Genomic DNA, 13,007 nt, shown 5'->3' on the forward strand with positions numbered 1-13,007 from the left:
CTGTGGTAGCTGGGAAGGGTGCATGGTCCTCAGCAGTGTCCCCACACCCTCAGGCATATCTGCTGCCACTGGGGGTGTAATGGATGGCGGCTGGAAGGATTCAGCCAAAGACCTGAAGAGCAAAGAGGAATCGAAAGCTGCTGCTTGTGGCTGCAGCTGCATAGGACCAGTGGAGAAGCAGTAAAACTGCTTCTGTCTCTGTCCTGAGCTTTGCTGTGCTAATGCATTTTGATTGTGCTCAGCAGGTTTCTCTGGTGCTTTTCTGAACCAGAGGCTTAGAAAAAACCCGGTGCCTGTGCGTTTGTTGAGTTGCCGAGTATCAATGTTGTTCCGTGTAATTCAGATCAGACCTTCCAGTGACACTGCAATACAATTCGAAATAACTCTTGCTTCTGATCCTGGCAGCAGGCTCTGTAGTGAGGGACGCAGCAGGAACATGTCCAAGGGTTTCTTTCTGCTGAGTAGGTTTCCACGTGATAGGAGATGGAACACCAACAGTCTTTGAGGGGCACTCCAGCCTCAGAAGCCCCAGAGTGATGTAAATGTTCTTGTTCAAAGCAATGAAGTCTCCTCTCAGTTGACAGTCTGTCAGGATATACAGGAGTTGGTTGTACAAGTTTTTATATGGAGCAGGGAAGGTTTTGCCATGTGGTACCTGACAGGACAAGCTCACATCCCACCTTCTGTCACCAGCAGTACGTGGGTACATGAATCAGAGCACATGCAGCCCTGTCTGAGAGAGCAGGGGCTGCTTTGGGAATGAGCTTTCTCATCTGGGATTTTTTTTTTTTCCCCTTGTATCACATCAGTTTCTCTGACTTGCCCTGCAGATTTTTGCAGTTTGTTCTGTCATTCCATGTCAAACAAGATCTTAGTGGGTTTGACTTTCAGCCTCACATACTGTGTCATGTTCAATTTTCACCCACAAAACCATATGCTGGGTGCATTTCATCTTTACAAGAAAGGTTGTCTGTGACCTGCCACTCTAGGCTCTGTGTTGTAGGAGAAAAAGGGGTGCAAACTTGAAAATACTGTGTTCTATTTTGGTTCCCGCTATGTAAAAAAGATGTGGATGGCTAGAGAGGGTCCAGGGTCTTCTTATTCCTCACTTAATGGCCATTCCGTCCTTGTTTGGATTTTCTAGCTCGTCTGAATATATTTAGAGCCAGTATAAAAAGAGTACGTGGTCTTCAAGAAGTAGGTGCGTATATGTTTTATTTCTGTTCTGTATTTCCTCCCTGGTGATTCCTGGTGTTCTGCTTGCTTGGACCACTGTTGACCTGAGGCTTTTGTACCGTACTTTATTATAACACTAAGATAACATTCCTCCATGGTCATTTTGCCCTCTCTTACAAGTCGTCCATCAGCCCATGGGTTTTCCTTTGAGTAACTTGGTGTCATCAGTAAATTTTGCCACTTCACTATTTACTTATTTTTTCCACACAATTTATGAATATGATACTTGGATATCTTGACATCCTCCTGGTGGTGTTTGCTGTCAGACACATTTTTGTTCTACACAGGTAATACTTGGCTGCTGGACAGGTCCTCTGAGGAGCCGCCAGGACAAACAGGACACACCAGTTGGGTCTGGCAGCTTTTAGCCAGGCAGGTTGGCCGTGGCATCTTCCCTCTTTCACTATTGCCGAAATCATTAAAAAAGCAAACTTTGCAGAGACATGTGCTAAGGAGATGTGTCACTTCGCAATTTGTCACTGTGCAATTCAGAAATGCTGGAGGGAAACCAGGCTACGTGTTATTGATCGGAGGACCCCATCCCTGGCAGTGTTCAAGGCCAGGTTGGACAAGGTTTGGAGCAACCTGGTCTAGTGAAAGGTGTTCCTGCCCGGGGCAGAGGGGTGGAACTAGATGAGCTTTAAGGTCCCTTGCAACCCAAGCCATTCTGTGATTCTATGACCAGGTCAGCTTTTCAAGATGAACCATCTCACATGGTAGAATTGCTTGAGCCTGTCAAAACCATGTTGATGGAGCAATGCACTGTCTTCTGTTAGGGGCAGAACCTGCCAACCTTTTGGAACGCTGTTTATTACACAGACCCAAGTGTATTTTAGGCAGCTGAGAGCATTTGTATTTCAGTGAGGCGTTACAGCAGGGAAACGTGCTGCCACATGCATGTCAAGCTTTGGTGGCAGCGCCAGCTCCATGCAAATGGGGTATCTCTAATGGGACTTGACCACGTTATGGTGTTTGTCATTCATGTTCTGAATTTGGTTGAATGTCCTGTCCAACCATTATTTAAAGTAGGAGCACTATGTATAGGCTCCTATATATATATACATATATATATACATATATATATATACATATATATATACATATATATATGTACGTACACACTATTGAAATGTAGAGATGAGAGGAGTCTTTGTTGATGAGTATTGCATAGTGTTTACCCTGAGTGACCAAAAACATTGTGTTTTACCAATAGAGGAGAAAAACATTTTTAGCCTTACCAAAATTTAGTTTTTAAGAAATGGTTAACATGTTCTGAAAGTCCTGGTTATGTAGCACTGCCCTGTGCTTACCACAGAGGAACTGGCATTTCTCCTGCACTCCAGCACTTCGCTTTTCAAATAAATATTGGCCACATAACTGTCTCTTTGCATTTTTAGCATCAATAGTAGCAAAGTTCAAACTTGCAGTGATTACTGCCATCTTCAACTGTGAAGGAGACATAGTGATGTATAATACATTTTTTATTTTAGTTGTTTCCCTTGCTTCTCCTTTAAGAGAAGAATGTTCCTATTCCATGTTTCCAATGAGTGATGTGATTATCTGTGAGTTACTGATGGTCTAATGAATGTCTCTCTAATTACCTGTGGTTTTCACTTGCGCTTTCTGGCAATGTTCTTCTTTCCAGTCAGATTTACTCAAGTTTTCATCACTGTGGGAAATTAAATAATTAAATCCTTTAAAATGAAGTACTAATGAAGTATTAATATTAGTGCTTCAAACCGTCTCTGGCATTTCAGACCACAGCATGGCCATACTCCCTGTGCCCTCAGAACTTTGCCATCTTCTAGTCCAGTAGTCAACTCTTTTCCCCTCAAAACATGTCTCACGGTAATATCCTGACTTTTATAAGTGTTAAAGCTTTTGCTGGTGACCACATAAGGCTGCGTGAACTGATGTTTTTAAGACTTTGCAGTTTATTTCCATATGTTATAGCCAGATGCTTGAGATCTGGGGCCCCCAACATAAAAAGGGTGTGGAGCTGTTGGAGTGAGTCCAGAGAAGGCCAAGAAGATGCTCCGTGGGCTGGAACACCGCTGAGAGAGCTGGGCTTGTTAAGCCTGGAGAAGAGAAGGCTCCAGGGAGACCTTAGAGCAGCTTCCAGTGCCTAAAGGGGCTGACAAGAAAGCTGGAGAGGGTCTTCTGACAAGGGCCTGTAGGGACACGACAAGGGAGAATGGCTTTAACCTGACAGAGGGGAGATTGAGATGAGGTCTTAGGCAGAAGTTCTTCCCTGTGAGGGTGATAAGGCCCTGGCACAGGGTGCCCAGAGAAGCTGTGGCTGCCCCATCCCTGGCAGTGCTCAAGGCCAGGTTGGACGGGGCTTGGAGCAACCTGGTCTAGTGGAAGGTGTCCCTGCCCATGGTAGAGGGTTGGAACTAGATGAGCTTTAAAGTCCCTTCCAACCCACACCATTCTGTGATATGAATCTGTGATTTACTGTGCTGGTTACCACATTGATTCAGAAGCAGCTGATAGCTCTGAATAAAAGGATCTCATTAAGTGTGAAGCAAATGGCCTTGTGTGATGAGGATTCTTTCCCCGCATTTGTTCTGCCCTCCTGGTAGTGCTGTGGCAGTTGGGGGGTGCAGGGAAACTCCACCATTCCTGCTGTGAGCAGCATATTCTCCTCAATGGTGTTGGGAGGCAATGGAAGTGGGAGTGCCTGTAGCAAAGGCTGCCCAGCAATCTTCTTTTACAGACCTTTTTCACTTGCCAAACTTTAATTTTGCAGCTTGGTTGTCTGTCTGTCTGGGTAAGGGGGAGTGTCTTTTAACATCAGCAGGATCTCTTCAACTGCTGCTGAGAATAAAGTGTAGGGAAATGGATTTTTTTGTCCACTTAAAAGCCTTATTTTACCAGTGTAATACACTGCCATGGCAGTGCCTCAGCCCAGGACTTGAAATTTGACTGCGTAGTTTCTTGCTGAAAGAAAAAAAAGAAAATATCAGTTTTGTTTCCCTGACATCGTGCCTGCGCTTTGGAGCAGCTCTCGGTTCGCAGCCATGGAGAAGGGCACAGGTCAAAGAAGCAACAGGCACAGGGAGCGCAGTCCGGGGGTCGTCAGGGAGGCAAGTTTCTAAGTGCTGTTTGTTTTTCACCAGAACCGTAAGTACCTCAGCTTGGCTTTTCCTTTGTTTTCAGTTCCAAGTCATGGAATCCATTGTCAAACTGCAGGACGAGCATTTTTTTGGCCAGCCCCTTCGCAGCAGCCATTGAGTGCCTGTGCTGCAGCTGCCTATAGGCCTGATGTGCGCTCCGGTTGCAGCTGACAGGATTGAATGTTTCTCTGCTATTTTTAATGTACGTTTGCAAATTAATGAAAATTAGTTTGGGGTGTGAGTTGGAAGTGCTGCTGACAATGAATTCCACATGTGGACCTTGCTGATCAATCCCTGTTCCTGAGCGATCTCTCCCATATGGACAGAATCAGGAAGAGTTAATCACAAACAACTGTGTGGGGAAGAGCTATAATAGCTCTATTCTGATATTTTTTTGACAGTGCTCTCTAGAAACTGGTCTCTTAACAGCAGTGAATTTTCCTGCTCTCCGACAGCAAACTCTTAGTTGGACATGTCTCAACTTCAGTTTAGTATGGCTTATGGATCAGAGGCTGCTGTGCTGGATGCTGTACACAGGTTTCTTGCCTGGGGAGATGTAGCCATGTCACTGAAGTGACAGTAGGTAAAAGCAGAGGAGGGAATACAGGGAAACAGTTTAAGTTCATCTGTACTGACTGTGTTTTGACCCCTGATTTAGGACTCCAAGCCACAGGCTTATATTTCAGCTAGGCACCTAGAGCTGGTGTTAAATGCAATCATTGGCATTGTATTATCTTTGTCAGTTTCTCTGCATAAAAGTTATTTGGAGAACTCCTGAATTGTCTAAATCGACTGTTTCCATGTCAGCTGTGTGGTTTCACCAGTGAACAAAAATGCTACTTCATGGGGTGAAAATCAGGAGGCTTCAGTGTAGTGGGTAATTCATGGCTCTTCTCCAAAAAACGAAATACTTGTGTAAGTGCCATCTCAGCAGTAAATGTGTCAGCATCAGTGTTGCTACAGTCCAGGCATCACTGCTTATCAGTGTCATGAAACACACAATAACTAAATTATCCCCTCGCAGGCACTTGTGCTGTCCCTAAGGTTTGTATTCAGGCTTGTGTATTTGACAACAAACCCTCATTAAGGGAATTAGTTTGTGAGAGACAAAATACAATGATACCAGTCATGCCAGTCAACAGAAGTTCCCTTGAGCTTTATGGACATTTCATGCTTGACACCATGAGGTAAAGCTTTCGGTTCTGACAAGCTCTTCAGGGAGGTGACACTTTGTTTGTGTGTGCTGCAATTTCTGTTGTAGTTTTTTAAAACCAATTGTTCCTAGGAACAGTGATGAATGCACACAGATGCACTGGTGCAGTTTCATATGAGCACATGGATGCCTTGGTTTTCTCTTGGTGTTAATTTGGTGTTGCCATTGCCAAGCCAAACTGTTGCAAGGTAGATGTTTTAGACAGTTGCTGTATTTGTGCTGCTCATGCTTCTCAGTAGATCATAGAATCACAGAATCAACTAGGCTGGAAAAGACCTTTAAGATCATCAAGTCTAACCTGTACCCCAGGACTGCCAAGTCCACCACTAAATCATGCCTCAGCTTCTGCTTCCACAGGGCCTTATCAATGCTGTGCTTAAATTCACATCCTTGCTTTTTAGTACATATTGGAAGCAGTCTTACTGAAGCCTGTATGTAGTGTGGACAGGATGCTGGGTTTCAAATGACTGTGTCTGTAGAGCTTCATGCACCAGCAGAGCGGTGGCTGTGACCTGCCCTCATTTCCTCTCGCAGGCCATGACAGCCAGAGCAAACCCGCTGAGTGGGTGTACTGTTGCACGATTAATCTCCTTCTTCACACGTGTGATACAGAAATATTTTCATGCTCCTTTTCTTGATCAGAATGCCTGAAAAGTGGAGGAGAAAAGATGCGGTGCTGCTTCTGCCGCTGTACGTGTCCCTGCGTGACAGCAGGAGATGCTGGCATGGCAAGGGTCATGTCCCGCCTGACCCAACTCAATGTCTGTTCTGTAGGTTGCAAATTTTGCTCCTAAAGGACTCGGAACTTGAGGAACAACCTATTGAAATGGCACCTCGTTCTCTGGCTATTGCACATCAGCTGAGATCCAGAGAAAGAGAATACCTGCAAGGAATGACAAGGGTCGATATTGAGGCTTCTTGGAGCAGGGGCCGTGTTCAAGCTGAGCAACAAAAGGATAGCGGGAAAGTTGAACACCATCAGTTGGGTATTTGTCACATCAAAACTGGCTGCTTTAGTAGTTGAATGTTAGGGCTAGAAGCTTTTCTGGCATGAGAACATCAAGATATTGGCCTTTTTCAAATTAATTCTTGCACTAGTATGCTCAGAGGGAGATTTTCCTGTTTTCCCTTGCTTCAGTGTAGACATTCTCCCTACTTTATATCATTATATAGAACCATCCACCTAACAAGGTTTTTCCTTTGTGGGGCATCACATCCTCCTCCCTCTCCCATTGGCCATTAGTACCCAGCATGCTTGTGGGGCACAGACATCTCTGATGCCTGTGCCTCACAGCAGGAATCATCTGGCTGCCTCTGACCATCAGATGGGTGGCTATGAAGAAGACACCTCTTCTACCACACAAGGGTAGCTCTTCTTCATCAGTGCTAATATTCACAGCCTGTGTTTCTATCTTTTGTTCTCATCATGAAGTGGTACAGGTATTGTTTAGGAATTTGGGATGGGTTTTCTCTACTGCCTTTATGGTGAACTGTAGGGATAGACCTGAAGTACACACATGCTGTCACTAGAAACGTGAGCACCTGAATTTGTCATTAAGTGTTGACAGGATGGACTCTTGAAATTCAATTCTTGGTTTTACACAAGTCCTTGACCTGAATAATTTCACTTCAGCTTCTCAGCATCCAAGAGGAGAGAAGTTTAGGTGAAGTGCTAAGTGCTTTGAGCTCTAAAGGTATTTTTTAGGAAAGAGGGAAGTGTTCTTGACAGGGAAACTTGTATTTTAGGGAAAGTAAAAAGCAAATACTGAAATCTTTGCTGTAATGTACTGACACCAGACATGGCAGCTGCCAAGGTTGGTTGTCAAATGACTTTCAGGAAGTGTTGGGTATTTATCAGCAGCGGGAATAAATGATTGGGGATGAGTGACTGCTTCTGTCAACTACGTGGGCTGTCATAGTGTGTATCGTGGATAACTCAGGTTTATCACTCACCCGTATAGCCTTGACTTTTTCCTAAAGGCACACATCTGCTGTAATGTTTGGTTTTTAACAAAAAGCCCCAACCAACTCAACAACTCATTGATGTTGGCTAATTGGATGTCAGCTGAGGTTATTAGCACTTACTGCTGTAATTTTTTTAATGAGTGTGTGTAAAATACTGTAGTTCTCTTCTTTCTTCCAGTACAACAGCTGAAAAAATGTTTGGATCAGTAAAATAGCTCTAAATTCAGAACATATTGATGATCATGATTTGACATTTTGAACATCCAGGGAGCTGTGCCTTTGTGATTGCTGTGTGTCCTCCAGAAAACTTGAAAGTGCTTGATCTTAGGAAGTGATAAGGATACAAATTACTGAGCCTTTTTTTTTTTTTTTCCACTGTTTCTTTTAGTTTCATTTGTTTTATAATTAGATTCTCAGCGTGCTGGGCTGGGGACTTCTCATTCCTTCTGCCCGCATTCTGTCTGCAGCGAGGCCTTCCAGTCTGTGGCTGGTGTTCTAGAGGTGCTGCACACTGTGAATAACAACCATAATCATGTGCTCTCCCCATGCCTGGACTGATACAGGGACTAAATTTGTGTCATTTAGATAAGCCTGGGGTTTATTAACTGGGATATCTCCAGGCTTTATGACAGAGATGTTGCCCGAGAGGTTTATAATGCTGATGGATGTCCCCATGCCCAGACTGGAGAGTGCTGCAGCCAGTCTGAAGGGTTTTGCTTGGTCCTGCATCCCAAAGAGCTCCTCAGTGACCCGTCCCTCTGATGAAGAGCCATCACAGATGCATGGAATACGTTTTAGTGGCAGTGCCTCGAGTATTTTATGTTGAGTCTGGTTACTATTGGCAGCTTCGGTTGTCAGATCTTTCTCTAGGTGATCCAGTACTATCCTCTTCGTGGCATTAAACTACTTAGGCAGAGCTGCTTGGTGCCAACTTCATTTCTTCACCAAAGCAGAGAGCTGTAGAGCTATGTCTTTCCTTCTCTCATTCGCCCTCTTCCATAACATGTTTGTCAGTGTTTGAGATGTCCTTTCCTAGAGCAGAGGAGTTGCCCAGTGTATCCAAGAAAGCACATATTAATAAATTTAAAAGAAAGCTTTAAACTGGGAGAGGAGATGGCATGTGGAGACACATGAGTGATCAGACCCAGACTTGTTGAGTACTTAAGAGCTGCAAGTGCAAGACACACTCCAGTCCCTCCATGCAAAGCAAGCAGTTGATCTCTTGTATGTTTATAAACCCTTAATCTGATAAGAGGAATATGGGATCCCTGTCCAAGCAGTCCAAGTTCCAGCTCTACCCAGGGTGAGAGCAGGAGGGGGAGTCCTGGAAAGTCGCAATTGGACATTATTTCTTCCTTCATTTTATCAGGAACAGTCATGTGGAGGAGAACTCTTTTTAAATGGCTATCTCACTTGTAAGTATGATGATGTTCTGATATGAATTCAAGGTCGAGTTCCCGTTCTCATTCTGGTAAATGGCGTACCTGTAAAAAAGAAGGGCACCGGATTAAGCGGAGACATTTCTGTGCTTCTCAAAGCATGTTTTAGTGGCTTTCACTAGAGTTTTTCATGTAAGACATCTGGATCCCATTAGCTGTTTAAAATTGGGTTATTTTAAGCTTATGACTGCACATAGGTGGGGGGGAGTATTGTATTTTTAGTTCAGCTCAACTGTACTTTCTTCCCAAATGAGTAAAGTGCAGCCTTTTCTTTCTGAATGTGTAGATTTGGAGGCAGACAACCCCATGGAAATACATGCAACCCCTTGAGCAGGAGCTCTGAATCTACTATTTTAATTTTGTTTCCTATTATCCTCTCCCAAGCCCAAACAAAATCAGAGACAAAACCCCAGCAGAGCTCCTGCTTCTGAGCTCCAGCAGAGGTGAGCACCTCATCTGTGTGCCCACGTGGCTTTGCACTGACCTCTGCTGCCAGAGCGAGGAGAGCAGGCGCAGGGCTGGCTGGTGGGACATGATCATGCAGCGGTTTGGTCCTTTTAAAGGCAAAGATTAAATATGTCATGCCTGAAGAGCGTACAGAAGAGCGCCACTTCTGTGACAAATAATAAATCAAATTTACCCTGGCAGCGGGATTACACATGTTGGACTCCTCATGGGTGGAATGAATTACCAGGATGCATTCGCCATTCATAAGGTGGCATTGATTTCTGCAGCCCATGCAGCCAGAGCATTTGGTGAGGCTTGTGAAGCAGTTACCCAGCAAAAAAGTTTTTATTCCTGGTAGAATTTTTACCTAATGCTCCTGAATATAAATTTAGCAGAACAGTTTCATGACTCCAGAATAGATTGATTCCCTTGCCCAGAGATGAGTTTCCTCTATTACATATTGTATTTGAAACCATAATTAGATCTGAGCTTTAAAAAAGGTTAGAGATGCAGTAAACCCCCGCTCTTCCAGGAACCACTGCCGTGCCCTTTGCCTGCATCATTGAGCCTATTCCAGTGTCAAAATACAGGGTCTGTGTGGTGTTTTTACACTAGCGGCATTTGGGTAGGTTGCTTTTGGTTGTCTTCAGCCATAACTCAAGCAAAAGACTCTTCCTGTCAGATTAATTTTGGTTTAGCAAACTGTTATATCTTTTTTCCTTCTTACTTGAAAGTATTTTGATTCCCAGATTCTGCCAACAATTGAAGTTGTATTTCTCCTTCACTTCTAGCGCATTTCACCACCCTCACAGGGAAGAACTTCTTCCTTAAAATCTCATGTAATTCTTCCCTCCTAGCCCTAAAGTCCCTTGTAAAAAAAAAAAAAACAACCAAAAACAAACAAACAAAAAAAAAAAAAAAACGTACCTCTCCAGAGCCTGAGAAGCCCAGCAGTCATCTCTGCTACATGAGTTTAAGAAAATCTTAATCTTTATTTAGGAGTTGCTTGAGTGCCTGCCAAAAAAGTCCCAAGTTCTGTCATCATCCCTGCTCTTTCACTGTTAAGATCTCCTTCTGCTTTCCTGTTCCCTCCTCTCTGGCTCAGCGCTGCTCCAGGTGTTTTCCTGCACTGGCTTAACCCACTGTCCTGCAGCCAGCTGCGCTCCACACAGGGACAGGGATGATAAGGCAATAAATCAAAAAGGAAATTGCTGGTTGAGTGAGCAGAGATCTCTATAGTTCTGCCTAATAGCCGTGTGAGCTCACAGGGATGTTACACTTGTAGGCAATTTTGCTGCCCCAGAGCAGGATCAGCTATGTCTGTGTATTTTCTCAGGGTTGTTTACTTGACACTCTTTGTGAAAGACAGACATTAGCCAGAATATTATTAAGTATCCAAGGCAAGTGAGCAGGTGTATGGTGGAAGCCAGTGTGATTTCAAACAAATATCCTGCTATTTCACACCCTGAAAGGTAAATAACCTATGCAAGGCAAGACATCCAAGGAACCAAAAAAAGTAATATTTTGAGCATCTTCCCCTTTCTGTTATTTTCAGTTTTGTGCTGAACCATGCTGGTACCTGACACCCTGAGAATTAGGAGTTGTAGTGCTTCCTTGGTGATAGCATAGTTTCAGTGCACTGGTCGTGTTCTGGGTGGTGACAGCAGGGAGGGCATGGTGGGATCTGAGTTCCTTCATCCAACAGGGCCAAGCAGAAAGTCCTTATTGTTGGCTGAACTGGGATCCTACAAAGGAAAGGCACGAGGCAGCATCTGGATAAAACTGCGCAGTCGGACTCTTTCTGTTAGAAGGGATCCCTGGCCTACATCCTGTGTTTGATAGTTGCAGCAATTTACTGCAACTTTTCTAAAAGAGCCACTCATCTTTGGTAAATTATTGTTAAATAATTCTTACTCCTTCTTTTTGCTGCTGTTAGCAGTTTCTTTATAAATATATACAATCGATTGACCAATGGTTTAGGATTTGCAAATCTTAAGACAACCAAATACCTTGTAAAATGTTTTGCCAGAGTGAAATTTCTAATTTAATTGATCTTTAACATAATTAAAGTTGTGTTATAATTTCATTTATTAGAAGGAATGCTCTTGTGTTAGTTACATTTCAAGGAAGAAGTCTAAACATGTAAAAGAGTCTCTGTCCCACAAATTACAGCTGTAATTGGTTGTGGATGGATCTTCCTCTGGTATTTATTCCTGCAGCTGGGACATGGGACTATATTGGATCCATTCTGAGTTTGTCTAATGAGTCAGGGTTCATGAGGCTTGGCTGACACACGTTCCGCTCTATCTCATCTGCTTTCATCTTAGAGAACTGTTAACATTTCACCTGGCAAACTCCTCTCCCAGCCAAACCAACAGCAGGAAGCAATGAAACCTCGTGATGGAGCAGCTGGCGCAGTGACTTTCGGGCCAAGTGTGTGGAGTTGGCTGGTTTGGAGCTCTTCTGGCTATGGATGCATATGTTTAATTGCCTCTCCAAGCCAGCACCCTCAAACATAAGAGGCTTTTTGTCACTGCCCTTTAAGCACATTTCTGTCCTTACCACTTAATATCAAGGGACGTTGCCATCCTGTCTCTTGTGTGCCTCTTTGGGATGAGGGGATTCTGTTTACTGTTCCTAATTCACAAAATCTACTGAAATTTGTTTGCCACATACTGGCCCACCATCTTCCCTAATCGTAAGCTGATCAAGGAAATCCTTATTTACAAGAAATAGTGCAAAGCAACTCATGGAGTAGTTTAATATCAGAGTGCCTCACTGGAAGCACTGCTTTCCTGGTGTTCCTCTACATTTGATAATTATTTCTGCAGCTTCCCTCCAAGAGTGCTCTTAAGATTTAAGGGCATCAATCTCAGCTGCACATATTTTTCAAATTATAAGAAAACCCGAAGTGAAGACAGAACTAACTGAATTCTGTTTAAATCTAAAGGAAACAAAACTCAGCTTGTCAAGCCTCTTCCTTACGGGAGTCGTCTTCTACACGTGCATGTCTTTATTGTACCTCCACTTGGCTGTGTGCAAAGTTCTTAAAAGGATGTGACCTCCCTGAGAGCTTTTGGGTCCGAGGATGCAGGGGTATATTCTCACAGGTTTATCCTCCCATCCATCCCCCCTTCACTTCAGGGGCCCACAGATGAGCTCAAGCACCTGGAACATGGTTGGCTTTCTCCAGTTCTCCAGTTTGTTCTTGAGACTCTGTTGTGGTTGCAGCTGTCAGTCCAGCACAGCAGCCATTGTGGCACCAAGGGCTCTTACCCAGTCAGAGGATGTGCAAAATATCATAATGCAGCTTTATTGTCTCATCTCCAGTTGAGTTTTCTTCTCAGATGTGGGCTTTAGCCTGTGCTGCCATTCCTGATTTGAAAAATTAGTTTTCTTTGTCCAGAGGCAGCATAAAAATTAAAATGTGAATAGAATATGAGGCTGGCAAAGAGTAGCCTGTATTTGGCTTACTGTTTCTATTTCACACAGAACTTGTAGTTTCAGCAGTGATGGGCTTCAGAGAGGATGTGGTTTATATTCCCGCTATTCAGATGTCTCAATGCCAGTAACAGTCAATCTGTTTCT

The 13,007-nt window shown here is 43.8% G+C and overlaps 1 protein-coding gene across 14 annotated transcripts in view; it reads left to right on the forward strand.

Annotated features, from left to right (window-relative positions):
- Positions 1-13,007, forward strand: part of ASXL2 (ASXL transcriptional regulator 2) — a 109,187-nt gene that overhangs the window by 63,943 nt on the left and 32,237 nt on the right. Inside the window, exon 1 of one of the 14 annotated variants that reach the window (XM_030491006.1) lies at positions 8,730-11,896. The exons of the other annotated variants lie outside the window; for them this stretch is intronic. Coding sequence (XP_030346866.1) covers positions 11,893-11,896 — 4 coding nt within the window. The 5' untranslated portion in view covers positions 8,730-11,892. Of the gene's footprint in view, positions 1-8,729; positions 11,897-13,007 lie in introns of those variants that run through there. 14 annotated transcript variants of the gene reach the window in all.

The sequence above is a fragment of the Strigops habroptila genome, chromosome 6 (assembly GCF_004027225.2).
Source record: "Strigops habroptila isolate Jane chromosome 6, bStrHab1.2.pri, whole genome shotgun sequence".
NCBI classification, from domain to species: Eukaryota; Metazoa; Chordata; class Aves; order Psittaciformes; family Psittacidae; genus Strigops; species Strigops habroptila.